The sequence below is a fragment of the Staurois parvus genome, unplaced genomic scaffold (assembly GCF_062004578.1).
Source record: "Staurois parvus isolate SC_StPar_1 unplaced genomic scaffold, SC_StPar_1.0 ptg000019l, whole genome shotgun sequence".
Classification (NCBI taxonomy): Eukaryota; Metazoa; Chordata; class Amphibia; order Anura; family Ranidae; genus Staurois; species Staurois parvus.
In genome coordinates, this window is record NW_028317815.1 from 21,748,141 (window position 1) to 21,768,332 (window position 20,192).

The 20,192-nt window shown below is 39.6% G+C and overlaps 1 protein-coding gene across 10 annotated transcripts in view; it reads right to left on the minus strand.

Moving 5' to 3' along the window:
• The window catches only part of MAGI2 (membrane associated guanylate kinase, WW and PDZ domain containing 2), a 1,033,722-nt gene that overhangs the window by 141,160 nt on the left and 872,370 nt on the right, over positions 1-20,192 (minus strand). For 9 of the 10 annotated variants that reach the window (XR_016314026.1, XM_089685771.1, XM_089685765.1 and 6 more), the window contains one exon: positions 19,175-19,816. The exons of the other annotated variant lie outside the window; for it this stretch is intronic. Coding sequence is in view for 8 of the 9 variants with exons in the window: in XM_089685771.1 (XP_089541897.1) it covers positions 19,175-19,816 (642 nt within the window). In the remaining variant the exon portion in view is untranslated. The remainder of the gene's footprint in view (positions 1-19,174; positions 19,817-20,192) is intronic. 10 annotated transcript variants of the gene reach the window in all.

Consider the following 20,192-nt stretch of genomic DNA (forward strand, 5'->3'; position numbering starts at 1 on the left):
CCACAGTGTTGATGGAGGGAGCCATGGTTGTTATCCAAATGGACTTCAAACCTGTCTGCCTTTATTCATCTCTATTACATGAAGGATACAGAGGATAGAAGAAAGCTATGCCTGTTTGTGCTTTTAGTAAAGCTCACAGTAAATGACACTACATTTCTGGCAAGCTTAATGAGTATTATCTGTAACTGCTAAAAGTGGTCTTATCCAGAAAAGGAAAACTAATGCAGGCATCACATTGAAGGACTGGTAAAGCGCAATATATAAAATGTTTGTTCTTGGTTTTAATTCCTCTGCGCATTGTGATGGTGCCAGCACTATTACTGGCTGTGATGGAAGTACAGGCACTGGTGCTGGATGGCACTGGTATTGGTTGTGCTGGCACTGTTACTCTATAGCACTGATACTGACTGTACAGGCATTGGTACTGATAGCACTGGTACAGGCTGAAATTTATTTTTACTGGCACTTGTTCTAGCTGGCACTGGTACAGGATGGCACTGGTTATGGCTGGCACTGGGTGGCACTAATAGTGGTTGGCATGGGTAATGGATGGCACGGGTATTTGTACTAGCTGTGATCAGGAGTGAAACTCTTCCTTTCCCCACACAACCAATTTCTGTGTGAGAGGAAAGGGAGAACCAACTGCTAATTGCAGCCATTAGTTAAGTTTTGAGATCATTGTGATCTGCACTTTCCAATGAACAGTGGCATCTCTTTCATGCAAGAGAAAAAAATGATGTTTTAAATTGTTAATAGAGCCCTGAAACATCCACCTTTCATCCGTTTAAATACAGTAATTGGACAGAAGATGGTAAGCAACTTTTTCCTTCGTTATCTTAGTTACCACCAGCCTTATACTGTTACCACTAAACATAACACCAGTACCTATCACCTTCAGACACTATAAAATAACATCAAGAAATACAGAGAAAAGCATACTGAAGCAAAATTATAAAATAGTACACAAAAGAAATCAACACACTCTGGCTGAAAGAACAAAGGAATATTACCCATTTTTAAGCTTACACAAAATATTGCTTGCATAATAAATAACTTCCAAATCAGCAAATAATTTATTTTAACCTATTAAAAGGTAATGTAACAGTACTGTATGTTGTTGAAAACAGAGTAAAATTGAAAAAAAAACATACTAATAATTATAATTGTGATATTTCCTTAAATTACAGTGTGCATGGCCAGACATTTTGCATAGTATGAATTCAAATGTACTAGGCATGCTGCCTGTTTGCAATAAAAAAAATTATTTATTATTATTTTATTAAAATGATCTTAAATAGGACCACATGGGCGACAGCCTACTAGTGTAATGTCTGTCCAGATATCAGTAGCTTCATGTAAAATTTAATTCATCTTTTGTCATTCATATCCATTTTCATGGAAACTGGCATGCCTTAGAATTAATTACTTTGCTAAAAGTTATTCTAACAGCTGGCAAATAAAGTGAATGGCTGTCTTTTAATTTTTGGTTCATTTCCATGAAAATGTGTTTACTTCTTATTTGCCATCTGTACTGAAGAACTGTCAATACGTTTTCCTCCTTTTTAACAGGACAATTAGTTGCAGAAGTGAATTTGATTCTAAATAGCTACTTGTTTAGCAAATATTTCTTAAAAGAAAGACAGTTCATAAAAGGTTTATTGTAATCGTGTTAGTTAATTTAGCAAAGTAATAGGTCCTTTAAATAATGATGTTAGAAAATAATCTGTTTTCAGGTGTAGAGAATATTTAAATGGACTCTAAGTTCTTTAAAAACTTTCCTTTGTATGCTAGCTAATTGATTGGCACTGCATACCCTTTATTGTTGCATTTGCTCCTGCATGCTTACAGTATATCTATGGCAAAAAGTGCCTGTCGGAATGACAGGTCAGTTTCCATTGCCCACTGCTGCTCTTTTGTCTTTCATGTGTTGATTGCAATTTTGACAGTTTTTTTTTCGTTTTGTACCTTTATACCTATTGTATATTTTGTACTTATCTGAAAAATCTCAATAAAAACTGATTACACAAAAACTTTCCTTTGTTGGTGATAATGTTTTATCTTATAGATAAACAAATGCAAATAATCAACTCCTGATCTGCGCTCCTGGAGATATCCCTAAAAATCCCCAAATTTTATAATAAATAATTTAAATTGTTAAAACTTTAACTACACTGCTGCTGCATTAAAACACACCAAAATTATAACTATAACAGTGAATCAAAATATAAACTTATGCAGCGCATAAACTCCCAAACATAAACACCCAATATTTTGATAAAGTGCTATATGAAAAGAAATTCAAATAAATAATATCAATCCATACATTTCTATATCAAAATATAGTAAAATTTCATAGAATAATACATTGACAGCTCCAATATATATGCAATATATACAATATCCAGTGACCTCTTGTGAACAATACTCTACTTAAGTGCTTAATCAATGCTCTGTGACCTTCACATTTTAGACAGAGACTCACCAGGTTTACCTCCTCTTTTACAGATCAGCATGTCAAACATGAGGTCAAGGCTGACTTGCAGACTCTCTATCTCCCCTGGGCTGCTCTTTTGTCTCCTCCTCATATAAGTTAGAGACCAAGCAAGTAATAAGAGATGACCCAATATTGTAATTCTATTATATAAGCAGGCTTTATTACAATTAATAAAGCACTACTCACTCTTCCCTAGGCTGCTCTTTTCACTCTTCCTCATAAAAACCAAAGACTGAGTGAAAAATAAGAATCCCAATAGTGACTCAGTAGTGTAATTCTGTTATATAAGTAGGTTTTTTTGCAATAAATACTACTCACGAAAGGGCATATCTCAAAGGCACATAAAGAAGCTTCAGCAGTTACCCCTGGGTCTGCTTCCTACAGCCACATCCACAGCTAAAAGCTGGCCGCTCTGCACACCACTTAGGTCACATTAAGCCCAGACAAGATAGCAGCTACCTCACACCCACCTCTAAGCCTTGTCCCATCACATTTTGCTAGCAAAGTACCTTGTCAAGGGGCTGGCTAAGCAATGTTCCTACTACCATTTATTCAGTAATCTCCATATTTTAGCCCATTATTGACGACAGCTCACAATCTCAAACAGAAAGCTGCAAAATTAATCAATTGCAGAAGCTGTCTCAATAGCCCCATGTAATATAAAAAAATGATAATGTGTATAATATCCAAACATATTTGCAGAGTAACATCCAAAAAAACCCTCAACATCCATTATCTCAAATGTCTATAAATACAATGTCGTACGTACCACCGTGAGTATTACTTAATAATAAATAACATCACTTAAAAATGCATCAATATCATACAAATGTAAATGTATTCAATCATCCTCCTAAGGATAAAAATATCATCTTGAATAACTACAAAAACATCAAAGCAGTAGATGCCAAATGTAAAAATATAATAAAATAAAGCAATTAAAACAAGTCATTATGATCAATAAAATTCCTAAAAACATAAAATTAAATATAAAAAAAATAATAAAAAATGTAAAAAACACTCCCTTCTCTATAATATGTTTAATGTCCTTAATTAAGTATTAAGGAGCAGAGATAATATCGTGAGGCTACAAAAAATATTTTTGAGAAAAATCCCTGATTTTTGTCTTAGTAATACCGTAATTACTTTTGGCATGGAGGAGATTTCTTTATTCAAAGAAAAGGAGTGGCAATTGCCGCTAAATTTGCATCCAGTTTAGCTAACCTATTAATGGCTGAATGGAAAGACAAGCATGTTTTTATCAAAGAAGGCCTGAACTCCTATTCTACAAGTGTTTCATTGATGATTTCTTCTTTAATTGGTAATGCAGCAAGGATACCTAATGAGTCATGAGTTCACGTAAAGACAAACAAGAAACTCAATTTGAGAACAATCAGCGCAAAGTACTACCACCCAGCTTATTATAAATAGTAAAAAGTCCAAAAGTCCAATGTAGGGCTACAAAAGTCCATATAGCACTAGGGCAAGCCTCATGTAGTAGTAGCAAAACTCTGTGTAGAATAGAGAAGACGCGCCTCTAAGTGCAGTATAGGCAACTTTAATGAATAACAAATGTAGAACAACTCACATGTTGCATAATAAAAGCAAGCTCAAAAAGGTGGGAGGACGGCAATGTCCCTGCTGTGTCAGCCACGTCCGCACTCTGAAGACCGTGGATGTAGGAAAGAGCCGGCCGGCGTGTGACATCTTCTAAAGATGGCATCTGGAACGAACCTTGATGTGCGACGCTGGTGTCAGCGTGATGACGTGTGGGGACCAGCATGCATAGCTATGCATGCTGGTCCCTACACATCATCACACTGACGTCGTGTCTCAAGGTGCGTTCCAGATGCCATCTTTAGAAGACTTCACATGCAGGCCGGCTCTTTCCATAGCTATGCATGCTGGTCCCCACATGTCATCATGCTGATGCCGACGTCACGCCTCAAGGTACGTTCCAGACGCCATCTTTAGAAGAATTCACACGCTGGCCGGCTCTTTCCTACATCTACAGTCTTCCGAGTGCGGACGCGGCTGACACAGCAGGGACATTGCCGTCCTCCTATCTTTTTGAACTTGCTTTTATTATGCAACATGCGAGTTGTTCTACGTTTGTTATTCATTAAAGTTGCCTATACTGCACTTAGAGGCTCTTCTTCTCTTCTCTGTTCACGTAAAGGCTGAATAATAATAATATTAATAATACAACAACATTAAGTTTGCTTATCAGTTTGATTGTAATGAGATTAGTTTCTTGGACATCACAATATTTAGAATTACTGATAGATTATACTGTATACTAAAGTCTTTTTAAGGCAACAGATATGAATAGCTATCTAGATATAAATAGTGACCATCACACTATCTGACTAAAGAATACTCCTAAAGACCAAATTACAAGGTGAGGAGAAATTGTACAAGAGACAAAGATTATTTTGAGCAGTCGCAAATATTGAAACAAAGGTTTATATATAAAGGTTATTCCTCTTGGGGTATAGATAAGGTGATACAGATGTGGATTTGATCTCTAGGGAGAGATTGATACAAGATTCAATGACTGATCATGGAAATGATGATAAGCAGAACATACAGCAATGGAGTTTCATTTAAGGATTCCGTGCTCAGTCTAGAGAGGTGGAGGAAAATTTTTAGAGACATTGGCCTATACTAAAAATGGATAGGATGTTAGGGCTACTCCTTCCCAATAAACCAGGATTTATACATAGAAGAACTCCAAATTTTGGGGATAGGAAAGGATAATTGGCAGATATGTTGAGTGTGCCAAAACACGAAAAAGAAAAGATTTCAGAACATATAATATAGAGAAGGGGGTATAAGCTACATGGTATGTCCCTACATCTTAGGCTAGCCCACACTAGAGATCCAGGCCTGCTACAATTTTGGATTGTTGATAGGTTTCTTTTTAAACCTGGAGGAGGTCCAACAGAGTATAACACTACCCCCGAAGAAGCCACTTGTATGTTTTCCACAGGCTCCTCTTGCTTCGCCTCGCAGCTAGGCACAGTGTTTTTCTTCAGCCAAATACACTCACACACTCTTTTGCTTGTTGTCTTCAATGACCAGTCCAGGGGGTATTTTGTTTTTGGCGTTTTATTGTAGAACTGGGGATAGGGATGAGGAATTGTAGTTGGATACTCCAAAATCAGAACTATTCACACTAAAGACATCGGAACTTATCTCTCTGTTGAGCAATGCTTAAGTCCTGTCTAAGAACATATAGCAGACTTCCTTGTAACATATAGAAGCAAGTAATTTTAGGAGTGAGCCAAGTCCTTTTAGCTGTAGTAGTAGTAACAGGGTTGATCTCCTCAATCCAGTTACAACAGGCTGCCACAGCCCTAAGGTAATGTAGCTGAGAAAAGTACCTTTGCAGCAGCAAAAATCAAATAAGCTCCTCAGAACACTAGCCAGTGTTCCCTTTCTTTTTAAGACCCATGCTGACTATCAAGCACCAGAGGGGTAGCAAGCACCAGAAACCCCAAGATCTCTCAGAGTCTGTACTCACAAGTCCAAGGACAGAATGGTTGCCTCTTTCCAATCTTCCAAGCAACTCTCTCCAGTGATGTCAGACAGATCATTGGCAAGCAGCTCCCCTCAGTCAGCTTACTGAAGAACCAGGGTCACTATCTCCAACTTCAGGCCCTTGAGTTGACCCTCCTACGGCTGAATGGCAGCAAATGCTAGGCGAGGCAGCCTGCCTCCAGCCTGGCTTGGTGCAATTCACACCTGGGAAAGACACTGAACCCATGTGCTCTCTATTAATACCACTTGCATGCAATGGGACTGCCTTCCCCTGCAAAAGGCCAGGGCTGTATCCACATTCATGCTGTTCATTTGCCTAGCCCCTACCCATGTTCTGGAAGGCTCTCATAGCTTTCTGAAGGAGGGCAGAACTCCAACAGCACCAGAGCAGCATGAGTAGGTCTAACTGATCAATCACAGCACTCTGTTAAGCAGAATACCACACTGACTTTACCTGACAGCCTCTCTGGTAAGTAGAGAAACACAGCTATGATTAACCTAACTATACACATCCCAGCACCTAACTAGGAGGGTGCTGCCTTAGTAAGGAAGATCGCCAAGAGAGAGATGTAGAGGATTTATATGTTTAATTCTTTGAGCCCTAATTGTCTCAAGATTGCGCTGGTTCGTAACTGCTTTTTCATTGATTTTTCAGTCTAGCAGTTTTTGGTTTAATCTGGTTTGTTATCCCCTATAGTGTCAAGTATTTAATTCAGCTTTGAGTTAATCTGGTTATCCTATGATAAAAATTAGTACTCATCAATTCTACCCTCTGGTATATTTATACGTTAGTCCCCTGTAGAGTGTTTTTCATTTTTAATTTAATTCATATTTATCTTTAGAAACTTTTTTTTTCTTTTTTCTTTAGAATTTTTTTTCATTGATGTATTTTATTGTATTTATATATTTAGTATAAACTTTTTTGTAGTTATTCGTGATCATGTGATATTTTTATCCTTAGGAAGATTATTGAATATGTAAACACATCATATTGATACATTTTTAATTCATATTATTATTAATAATATTAATAATAATTATTATTATTATTATTGATACTCACTGTGGTACATGCTCCATTGTATTTATAGTCATTTGTGATTACTCATAAGAGTTTTTATTCATCAGTGGCTTATGTAATTTATTGCAAATGAATAGAACAGTCTGTTTAGTCATTCAAATGTATAATGTATTGCCACATTAGATTAGAGTGATTCAGAAGCTGCAAATATGTTTGGATATTATACACATTATTTTTTTCATTATTTTTTTTTATATAACAGTTATATATAACAGTTTCTGCAATTGATTAATCTTGTGGTTTTCTGTTGGAGATTGTGAGCTGCAGTTGACAATGGGTTAAAATGTGGAGATTACTGAATAAATGCTAGTAGGAACATCACTTAGGCATCCCCTTGATAAAGTCCTTTGCAGATGAAATGTATCAGAGGGTGACTTAGCAGTGGGAGTGAGGTAGCTGTGATCCTGTCTGAGCTTGATGAGATCTGAGTGGTGTGCAGAGTAGCCAGCGTTTAGCTCTGGATGCTGCAGTAGGAAGTAGACCCAATGGTAACTGTGGAAGCGACTTTATGTGCCTTTGAGTTATGCCCTTTCGTGAGTAGTATTTATTGCAAAAAAACCTACTTATATAACAGAATTACACTACTGAGTCACTATTGGGATTCTTATTTTTCACTCAGTCTTTGGTTTTTAAGAGGAAGAGTGAAAAGAGCAGCCTAGGGAAGATAGAGAGTCTACAATGTGGAATCAGTATTGACCTCATGCTTGACATGCCGATCTGTAAAAGGGGAGGTATGTATATGAGTCTCTGTCTGAAAAGGGGAGGTCGCAGAGCACTGATTGAGCACTTAAGTAGAGTATTGTTCACAAAAGAACACTGGATATTGCACCTATACCCTGGAACTGTCTATATTTTCTTTTCTATGAAATTTCACTGTATTTTGATATATCAATGTATGGATTTTGATACCATTTATTTAAACTGATTTTTTCACATAGCACTTTATTTAAATAGTGGGTTTTTATGTTTAATAGTTTATTTCATTCACACAGCGCTGCATAAGTGTATATTTTGATTCAATGTTTTATCATAGACATTTTAAGGTTCCTTATGCCAGATTACATTTTTGAATTAACAATTTAATGTCTTACTTACTTGCCAAGAGGGGTTATGTGTATGTTCTTCCAATGTACGTCGTGCAAAAGGAACTGTTTTTGGAACTGATCCAAAAATAGTTATACGTAATATTATACGTACATGCTCATAGGCTTCTCACTTTGCAAGGTAATTTTCCCTAGCTTAGCTAATGTGGGGAAAATGTGCTTTGCAAACAATGCCCAGTCAAGTACAGGAAAAAATAAATAAATTTTCCTTGTACATGATTGGATGATGGAAGTCAGCAGAACTTTATCTAACTCTCAAAGCTAAAGGGAAATTCCCTTGCAAAACGAGTAGCCTTAATTCCTTTAGTAAATTAACCCCAACATGTGTGAACATACTGTGTATATTGTGACCACTGGGGGAGTTCCATGGTGACAAACAAGGGAGAAGGCTATATATTGCAGTGTGGCAGCATATCCCCACACCTATTGAGGAAGCCCAGGGGATGTAATGCATATAGTTTTGAGGCCACGCCACAAGTGTTTATAAGATGCACATGGCCCTGGTTTTCTATGATAAGATGTGAGTTAACCTCCCTAGCGGTCTGATTATGTCCATATTTCTGTGCTCAAAGCGTTACATTATTTTGCATGGAGATATGTATTTTTTTTATTGCAGGCCTGTCATTTTTAGGAATAACTCACTGAAATCTGTCCGAACAAGGGTCTAGTAAACATCCCGGGTAGGATAAAACTTGAAACACAAAATCATAAATTATCATTTAATAAATAATTATAAAAAATAATAATATAATAATAAATTTAATTCAATAATATAATCAAACCAAAAACAAATCCCTACAAATCATTATCACTCAATTCTGCAAGTGGTTCTAATTTACGATCGCTGTTCTCTAGCTGGTCTAAAACCTCTTTTGACCTAAAGGGACGCTTTTTGGATGCCATGGACATTTCTCAGTTTCCAGGCAGAAAGAACAGTAAAAATGGAGGCAGGGCACAGGACAAAGCACTAGGAACAAAATGTATGTGAAATGGTTTGATACAGTAATGTTTTACTATGTGATTTTAGTGATTTTAGTGAATGTCACTTCTTGTCATTTTCAAATTTCCCACCGTTCCGTCCCCCATACGTCCCGACGCTCGCAGGGGACGGAACCCAGATGACAGATGCCGGGATCTGCCGGAATACATTGCCAGGGACACTGCAGGAGGGACATCGTGGGAGCGCAGGATAAGGTAAGTGATCGAGGGATCACGGAGCAGCGCCGCATGGTAAGCCCGAATGTAGCTCGGGGTTACCGCTTGTGGTACTGAAACTTTACCCCGAGCTACACTCGGGAATACCGCCAGGGAGGCTAATTCCTTGCTGACATGATTTTTGTATAGTGCATATCATAGCACTTTGGGTGCTTTTTTAATGTGAGTGGTTTACTATAGGTTTTATTAAAGTGTGGTTTTAATCAGAGAACACAATTGGTTATATATCTGTGTTTACAATGACCTGGTCTGTGATTGCCATGCTGCGGGAGGAGGAGAGTATTAAAGTGAAGTGAAGGAAATATCGTGTTAAAAGAGTAATACTTGCTCTTATGACCTTCATTTGCACATTAAGATCCAGTTTTAAAAATGAGCAGCCAGCTTGCACTGAGGAATCATACATACAGTATAGCATGAATGATTCAGGATAAGCATAGAGGATTGTTTGTTTGCATGCATATAATATAATATTGTGAGTGCATCGCTTTGATAATTATTGTTAATTACTTCTGTGGAGAAGCACTATTATTGTTTAATTTTTTGTTTGCATGTACCTGTGTTTGTGAGAATTAAGTTGTGTCAGGAGGAGGAGAAGACGGAAGTGGAATGATTGAGACATCCCCTTGTTTATGAGGAAATACTGTATGCCCACATGGCCTTGATTTATATTGGGGTCAAATTTTGGAGGTACGCACATATATTGCACTGGGTGATCAGAGTGACAGCAAAAGAAGTATTGGAAGATTATGAAATATTTCACATATTTCTAAAATATTGGTGAAGAACTATTGACACAAAGGATTGTGGATTTTTTCTGTTATATTCCAAGATAGTGCGCTACATCTTATACAGTATATGTTAAGAACATACTGTATGAACTTTGATAATTGCAGTGTCCTTACAATTAAACTACCAGGTTCCTGGTATTCCTGTATAAATTATTTTTCAAAATCCTGGTGCCTATTGTAAAGTACATTTCACTACAGAAGTGTTAAATCTTAGAGATAGCAATATTTTCAGAAGTTTGTTTCTAAGGGAAGGCCAAACTATGTAGTTGTCTACAAATATCTGCAATCAGTGCTTTGCTGAACTATTCTGACTGGACCTAACTAACTAGAGAAAGGTGTAATAAGCACAATCCCTTATGTAAACACTCTGTGGTAGCATATGCTGCTTCCCATGCATCATTGTGGCAGCAACATCTCTGTGGTCCTGAAGTAAAGATGACCCTCAGGGCTCACTTTTAAGAAAATGTAGAATGTAGTAATGGATTCTGGTGACTTACAACAGGAGCCTCTTGCTAAATGAGATCTGATCAAAGTTCTCATTCCTGTTGCTATGCCACAGCTCAGATGGTAGCAAAGTTAGCTATGACAGAGCAACCCCAACACAGCAAGCACTTTTGACACTTTTACAGGAAAATATCTTATTATCTTATGAATATACAGTAGATTATATAGACCATTCAGACTTCTTTTGTAATCCCTCCTTGCTTATGGAACTCCCAATCGGTAATATATTACCTCCTAGTAAATGAAGCATGAATATTCTATTCTAAGTAATTTTTCCTATTGACTACTTTTAGCATCTTCTCAAATGTAATAGTCTAGCTGGATATTTATGATGTTGTATAGTTTCATGTAGGCCACTTACAATTCAGATGGGCTTTAACATCACCTATTCACTGACCTCACTGATAATAATCTGTCTTGAATCGGCAAGCACACACAGTCTTGTACATGATGAAGCAGTTATATCAGGTTTCCTTGAGTGACTAGATTTTCATAATTACTCTGATTATCAGATTAGTCAGAAATACAATGTTACAAATTAGTAGGAAATTACATTTTAATAGGTTCAGCTTTACTTTGATCTTTTAATTCTCTGTGAAATCCTGCAATATTTAAAATGATAACAGAAAAGAACAGTTGTAACTTACCACAAAATTTAAATGATGTCAAACTTATGAAACACTATTTCCAACAAAACAACTATGCAGCTCAAAAAACATTTATAGTGTTATTAGATTATGATATTAGATTGTAAGCTCTAATATCATACAGTACCAAATTGTACTGTAACAGCAATGTCTGCCGTCATGGTGTAAAACACTACGTTGGCACTATATAAAATCTGTATAATAATAATGTAAAACTCTAACAATGAGCTTCTCTTATTTGCCCCATTTGGTCTGCTAAAGATGCTGTATAAATAAAAGTGTTTTTGGTATACTGTACCGGTTTGTTGATTTTGCCTGAACTCTTGGGCACCAACTTCCTGTGCCTGTGTGCAAGGGTTGGTTTATAGATGAGGAAGAGACAAGAAGAGGTCTGTGTTATGTCACAAACCTGTGGTAGTGAGCACTTGTAGACCACCAGCTCGGGGTTCCCCAGGGCACGGTGTCTAAGCCCCAGCTTGCTTCTTCACCAGAGTCCCTGATGGTGGGGATGGACTTGCAGCAAGCTAGAACCAGGTTGCGGCCCCCCAGTACACCTAGCTGAAGATGCGGAGACCACTCGCGTAAGTAGAGTGTAATGGCAGGAGACAACTAGGAAGCTGATAGACAAGCTAAGGTCAGGATGGGTGAAAATCAAGCACAGTCAGTGGACGAAGCCGGGGTTGGTACACTGGTAGTCAGATACAGGATACAGGAGTAGCAACAGACACGAGCTCAGAGAACTAAGAAGTTGCTCAGGCAAAGTGGGCTAGACTGAGCATGTCTTATATAGACAAGAAAACTAGGAGGCGGGCCAGAAAGTGATGGAAAGGAAGGAACTAAAACCCAGAGAATAGCAGACAACGCCCATAGGTGAGCACAGATAAACCACACATGTGAAAAGGAATCAGGAACAGAACTGCAGCAAGGAGCTAAGAATACAAAGAATACACAAACAAGAAACTGCAGGCTAACATGTGACAGTACCCCCCCCCCCACCTTACGAGGTCTCCCCACTTGTTTAGCACCAGGCTTAAGAGGAAGCTTCTGATGAAAAAATTCCACCAGACGGGGTGCAGAAACATCAGTAGAAGGAATCCAACACCTCTTCTCAGGACCATATCCCTTCCAGTCAATTAGATACGAAAGTTTGGACTCCAAGATTTGCTTGACTTCATACTGATCCGAAGTACTCACTATTGGGGAAGGATGATGATGAGGATGGGAAAACCTGTTGATGATGTACGGTCTCAGAAGAGAAACATAGTAAACATTAGGGATTCTCAGATGTGAAGGGAGGCGAAGTTTGAAAGCAACAAGATTGACCTGGCTAAGGATGGTAAAGGGACACATGAAACGAGGAGCAAATTTCATAGAGGGAACTCATAGACAGGGAGACTCACTAGTACTGGCACTGACATGGTTTTTAAGGGCAAACTCTGCCCAGGGTAGAAGGTCTACCCAATCATCCTGGGGCAGAAATGAAGGCACAAATATACCGTTCAACATTCTGGATAACCCTTTCAGTTTGGCCATTAGACTGCGGATGAAAGGCTGAGGAGAAGTCCAACTTGATTCCAAAGGATGTGGCCAGAGCGCTCCAGAAGCGAGCTATAAATTGAACACCTCTATCAGAAATGATGTGCGAGGGCATATCATGAAGACGGAAGATTTCCTTAATGAATTTGGAAGCCAAAGTGAAAGTAGAAGGTAGTTCTGGCAGTGGAGTTAGGTGACACATTTTAGAAAACCTGTCCACAACCACCCAGATAACAGTGGAACCTGCTGAGGGGGGTAGTTCAGAAATAAAGTCCATGATATGCAACACCAAGGTTCATCTGGAACAGGTAGAGGTAAAAGAAGACCTGCAGGAGCAGACGTGGAGGACTTAGACTGCACACAAATGGAGCAAGCCTGAACATATTCTTCAAAATCCTTCCGCAGTGAGGGCCACCAGTAATGACATTGCAGGAAGGCACAGGTGCGTTATACACCAGGATGCCCAGAGAGTTTAGAGTCATGTGTCCATTTGAGTAGCTTGGAGCGAAGGGCGGGGGCCACCAAGGTCTTTCCGGGTGGGATGCATCTAGACTGAAGATGAGTGGTGGCCAGGATACGATTGGCAGAAATATTCAGTTCCGGTTCAATATGACACTCAGAGTCAGCAACGTCAAATGATCTGGACAAGACCTCTGCACGGGCATTTTTAGAACTGGGACAGAAGGTAATGTCAAAGTTAAATCTGGCAAAGAAGAGAGCTCATCACGCTTGTCTGGGATTCAAATGCCAGGCGGATTGCAGATACTGTAGGTTCTTATGATCAGTATAAATCAAAATACGATGTGGAGATGCCTCTCGCAGATGTCGCCATTCTTGCAGTACCATCTTAGAGAAGATGGCACAAGGATGGAGCTTACTAGCATGCATTTGGAGAAGGACGGCCCCCACTCCCAAAGATGAAGCATCTACCTCCAAGAAGAAAGGCTGGAATATGTCTGGATGTACAAGAATAGATGCAGAGAGAAAGGTGGATTTTAGTTTGTGGAATGCCTCGACTGCCTCAGGAGGCCAGGTTCTGGCGTTGGAACCCTTCTGGGTTAAAGAAGTGATTGGGGCCAACAGTGAGGAATAGTCAGGAATGAACTGGTGGTAGAAGTTGGTGATTCCCAAGAAGCGCCAGTGGAGATGGCTTGGAGTTTGGCAGGATCCATAAGCAGCCCTTTTTCCGTGACTATGTAGCGTAGAAAAGGAACCTGGGTTTGCTTGAAGAGGCACTTCTCCAACTTTGCATACAGGCGGTGGTCCCGAAGACGTAGGACGGTACATACATGCTGATGATGAGTGTTCAAATCTGGAGAAAAGATGAGTATGTCGTCCAGATAGACAATGACACAAACATATAGGAGATCAGAAAAAATGTAATTAACAAAGTTCTGAAATAAGACTGGGCATTACACAAGACACGGGGCATTACACAAGTCAAAGGGCATTACAAGATATTCATAATGCCCATCTCTGGTACTGAAAGCTTTTTTCCATTCATTACGTTCACGAATCATAACCAGAATGCATGCTCCACGGAGGTCTAGCTTTGTGAAAATTCGAGAATCCCGGAGCCTGTTGAAGAGTTCGGAAATCAAAGGCAAAGGGTACGGACTCTTAACAGTGATTGCATTGAGACCTCTATAATCAATGCAGGGCTGGAGCGTACCATCTTTTTTCTCCACAAAGAAGAAGCCAGCCCCAGCGGGAGAATTGGACTTATGAATAAATCCTTTCTTCAGATTTTCCTGGATGTACTCAGACATGGCTTGAGTCTCAGGAATGGAGAGAGGGTAGACTTTACCATGAGGTGGAGAAGTCCCAGGTTGGAGGTCAATAGCACAATTTTAGGGAAGGTGAGGAGGTAAACAGTTAGCAGCTTTCTTACAAAAGACATCTTGGAAGGCCTGATAATGCGGAGGGAGCATCGGAGAGGTGGTGACCTCAGCCACGGGTACACAGGAAGGTGGGAGCACTTTAGGAAGACAAGTCCGATGGCATTGTGACCCCCAAGACAATACTTGGCCAGAGTTCCAGTCTAGATAGGGTGAGTGTTTCTGCAACCATGGAAGTCCAAGAATGATGGGACTTGAAGACTTAGGAAGGATCAGGAAGGAGATTTCCTCATGATGAAGAACACCAACATGCATAGTAATGGAGTTAGTTTGGAACCATAGAGGTCCTAAGGCCAGGGTAGAGCCATCAACTGCAGATACTGATAGGGGTGTCATCAAGGGGACAAGAGAAATGCCCAACTCAGCGGCCAATGATTGCTCAATGAAGTTCCCAGCTGCCCCAGAGTCCACATAAGCAGAAATCTGGTACGAGTTCAGGGCCAAATGAATGGACACAGGTATGATAAATCAAGGGAAGGTGGCGGAATTCAGGTTCTGGTCTAGATCACCTCCACCACAGTGACCTAGACCTGAGAGTTTCCCGGACAGACAGAACAGAACTTAATTATATGACCTTCAGCCCCACAGTAAAGGCATAAACCAAGTCTTAGGCGATGAGATCGCTCTTGTGCAGTGAAGACTGTTTGGCCTAACTGCATAGGCTCTTCAGATGCCGGTACCGTTGCAGAGGTAGATTGATCATGTGACTTCTGGAAAACAGGAGCTAATGAACCTACTGGGGGGCGACGTGGACCAGCCCCTTCCAGATCTTGCTCCTGGAAGCGGACATCGATTTGGATGCTAAGAGCAATCAAGTCATCCAGGATGGTGGGTATGGTTCTTCCAGCTAGTTGTTCTTAATATGGCCCGCTAGACCCTGCCAAAAGGTTGCAGAAAGAGCCAGTTCCATTATTCAATGCCAGTTCTGAAGCTAAGGTGTAAAACTGAACTGCATATTGTCCAACAGTCATGCTACCTTGACAAAGCCGAAGAAGAGCTCCTGCAGCAGATGAAGTCCTGCCGGGCACATCAAAGGTTTTACAGAAAGCCTACTGGTAGGCTGAGAGACTGAAAATAGTTGGATCTTGACACTCCCACAGTGGCGAGGTCCAAGCCAGTGCTTCACCAGAAAGGAGGAAATCATGTACGCCACCTTGGAACGGTCTGTAGAAAAATGGTGGGCTGCTAGCTCAAAGTGAATTGAGCACTGATTGATGAAGCCCCGACAAGCTTTGGGATCACCAGAGAAGCGAGGCGGTGGAGGCAGCTGGAGTTTCGAAGGACTGTGTTCCACTGGAGGAACAGCGGGGGTTGGAGCAGCAGGAACCGGAGCAGGAGCCAAAACAGAGGGTGAGGAAGTGGACAGAACCTGCAGTTGATCCAACTGGGAGGAAAGTTCCTGCAGACACTGCATAATATGTTCTTGATAGGCCTGCTGGACATCTACTCTCTGCGCCAAACACTCGAAGAGGCTGCGGTGTCTCCGAGGAGCTCATGGCCTGAGCAAACTGTCACAAACCTGTAGTAGTGAGCCTTTGTAGACCGCCAACTCGGGGTTCCTCAGGGCGCGGAGTCTAAGCCCCAGCCTGCTTCTTCACCAGAGCCTCTGATGGTGGGGACGGACTTGCAGCAAACTAGAACCAGATCGCTGCCCCCAAGTACACCCAGCTGAGGATGCGGAGATCACTTGCGTGAGCAGAGTGTAATGGCAGGAGACAACAGGGAAGCTGACAGACAAGCTGAGGTGAGGATAGGTGGAAATCAAGCACAGTTAGTGAACGAAGTCGGGGTTGGTACAGGGGTAGTCAGATACAGGAGTAGCAACAGACAAGATCTCAGAGAACTAAGAAGTTGCTCAGGCAAAGTGGGCTAGACTGAGCATGTCTTATATAGACAAGCAAACTAGGAGGCGGGCCAGGAAGTAATGGAAGGGAAGGAACTAAAACCCAGAGAATAGCAGACGATGCTCATAGGTGAGCACAGACAAACCACACATGTGAAAAGGAATAAGGAACAGAACTGCAGCAAGGAGGAAAGAATACACAAACAAAGAAACTGCAGGCTAACTTGTGACGGTATTTGTAATCCATCAGACAAGAATTATGCAGGGCCGACATCAGGGGCAGACTGACAACTCATTGGGCCCCCGGGCAATAAGGGATCATGGGGCCCCTGTGTCATTGCCCACACCCAAAAAAAGCCTATGAAAAAGCCAAGGAAAGGTACCAGGGGCATCTCATGGGGCCCCCTACTGACCCTGGGCCCTCAGGCAGTGCCCGAGTGCTCAAATGGTCAGTCCGCCCTGGCCGACATCACCTGCTTAGGAATTCACGTCTGTGTTGTCATGTCAAATGTACATGCAATATACCCCATGAGATCCCAAACCTCTCCTTTTCCCTCTCACATTTGTTTGTTTTGAACAAGTTGTGGTCGTGTTCCCTGCACAGTGCACACTACAAATCTCATAATTCATTGTTCACAGTCTCTAGTCAATCTCAGAAGCACAGAAGAAAGGGTGGCTATGTTCTTACATACAGTGGGATCAACAAATGTAGCCACCTTGTTACAAGAAGTCGGATCAAGCCAAGAAAAAAAAGGAATTAGAAGATTTGTAGACAGCTGAAAGCAATATAAGTTACTTGTTTGGGTTAAGAATACTTACTTGAATCGAATTTTTTTTAAAACTAAAATTTTGTGTCACTTTAAGGGTTTTTCTAATTTCATCTACAATTGGACAATGAATTTAAGCACTTCCACTTTGTTGTGGGAATTATATGTATTCCTTTAAATGTGATTGCACTTTGAATTAGCAAGCGGTTTTAAGTTTAGGCATCACAAAAAATAAAGTGAATGTGGCTGGCCAAAATTTCAGCAATACAAAACTTCAAATTTGCACTATGTAAATGTTTTAAGTGATAGTCTCTTTTTAGGTAAGCATGCCCCATAAATTTTACTTGTCCCTTGCCAACAGCTATTTCTGTTTAATTCAATACATGATAGAATGAGGTCCATTATTTTCCAAATGATCATAGGTCAACACACACGCACATACATTTCTTGTAAAAAATGATCATATAAGTGATTCACAATTTACAACATTTACTTGTAACTAATGATTGTGCAGTGTGTGAATCAGAATTAATACACAGAACAAAATGTTTAAACTTTTTCTTTGTTTGCAGATTGTACTTTTACAATTGTTTTGCTGCCACTGAAATGAAACATTGCTTCTTGCAAAAATAAAAAAAGTATTCACGGATTTTTCATTTACATGATGTACCTTTGGATCCATCTATGACATAATTTTTCCCAACAAAAATAAAAAATCAACTATAAGTCAGAATAACTAATCATAAAAATGGATGAGATCTGCCAAAGTTGTCCCTCTCTAGAATATACTGTATATAATTATTGCTAAAAAGATGAATGCACAGTGTACAGTCACAAAAGAGCTGGCTATCAGCACCCTTTATAGAAATCTTAATATGCAGTGCTCCCTATCAAGTTCCTATTGCACCATAAACAAATAAATAAATGCATAAAATAATTATGTACTATATATAAAGTGCCCACCTCTGTGCTTATTCCATGCAATATATCAGTACATTGCAATCATAATACATTCCAATTCATTCATAAATAAAAAAAACAAATGATAAATGCTCCTTACTCCATATAATAATCCTCTAAAGTGTCCAATAAAAATACAATGCCAAGTCACAATTCATTAAGAATATAAAATTTAAATGTTCATAAATTTCAACTACAATCCTCTAAAATGTCCCATGCAGAACAGGTTTATTTAAAAAATGAATAAATAATACGTGTACTCTTTCAAACAGTGATTTCCACTCTTTGCCAAACAAAGGTGCTCTGTGCTTTTAAATTAACCTCGTTTCTTAAGGTGTATTCACAGCAAAATTTCACTCTGTGCCACTAGTGATCATACACCTGCATCCGCCTTTGAGAACTCACCAGATGAGATTGATTTTGTTATTCAGGTGAGCACTTTATACTGTCTATAATACATTAAAAGTTTTATGTATGTATTTATTTGTGGTGCAATAGGAACTTGATAGGGAACACTGCATATTAAGATTTCTATAAGGTGACACAAGGAGTGTCTACTGTAGCTGCAGAGAAAATTAAGGTGGTGCAGATATATAGTATTAGCACCCTTTATAAATCCAATTAAAGTAAGAGTATGCTGTGATATTTATAGGATATTTATTCAAGATGTTTCATGGAATCGACAGATACACAGCAACAGTCCTGGACAATATTATTCTTAAACAACATAAAAGAAATTTGGTCACAATGACAATGTATGCATTGGAAACATTTTAAAACATTATTTTTACTTACCTCCTCTATGAATTACCAAAGAAGTCTCACTTCCCACAGGACATTCTTTTAGCAACTCTACTACTTCTAAATGGTTCAGATTCTGTACATTCTGCTGGTTGATCTCAACTATAAGATCCCCTTCGAATAAACCAGGGCATCCCTGAACGTCTAGAATTTGCTTCACTCGTTGTCCCGTTGGACTGTCTGCTATTGTGAAGCCAAAGCCCTGTGCCCCTTTCACAATGGTTAAGGTCATAAGTTCTGCTTGAGTGGCTCCAGAAGAAGCCATAGATACATTGTCATCATGTGCAGGTGGAGGTGGAGGAAATGTATTTTCAATCTGACCATCTGCTGGGATGGAGTGCAAAGAAGGCATTGGTCTTTCTGCTACATCTGGTACAGATTGAGACGTCCTAGAAATGTATTCCAAATAGGTCTCATAATTACTTCGTCCATTTACCACCACTGGAGGCCTTTCTATTACTGCCAAAGGAGGAACCAAGCTGCTTGCAGGATCTTCAGGATCATAGGGCAGGGGATATCCTCGACATAGCACCAAGTTGACACTCTGACCAATTGGAACTGACTGGAAGAGTTTTACCACATCTGCATGTGTGTGCCCGAGAACACAAACTTCATTAATATAGACAATGACATCACCTACAAACGGAACAAAATGTTTGACATAGTGAGATAGCTGTTATCACTACTGACACACAAGACTTAATATATTTACAAAATAGTTTGCTGTAAACAAAAAAATGAAGAATCACCACTGTAAAGTCTCAGCAATGGTTGAGAAATCTGATGGCCATGACATACAGAGAATGTTTTAGTGTTAACACAACCGTACGTCACTGAACTTTAAAATATTCAACCATTTAGAACTGGACAAGCAATTCTATTAGATCTTATTCTACACAACTTTTATAGTAAATTATTTATAAGGAGCTAGACGATGCACCCAAGTTCAAACCGTAACTTTTACCTATGGAAACTTAACTCCAATGAGTTCACTTCTGTCAAGAAAACCAAG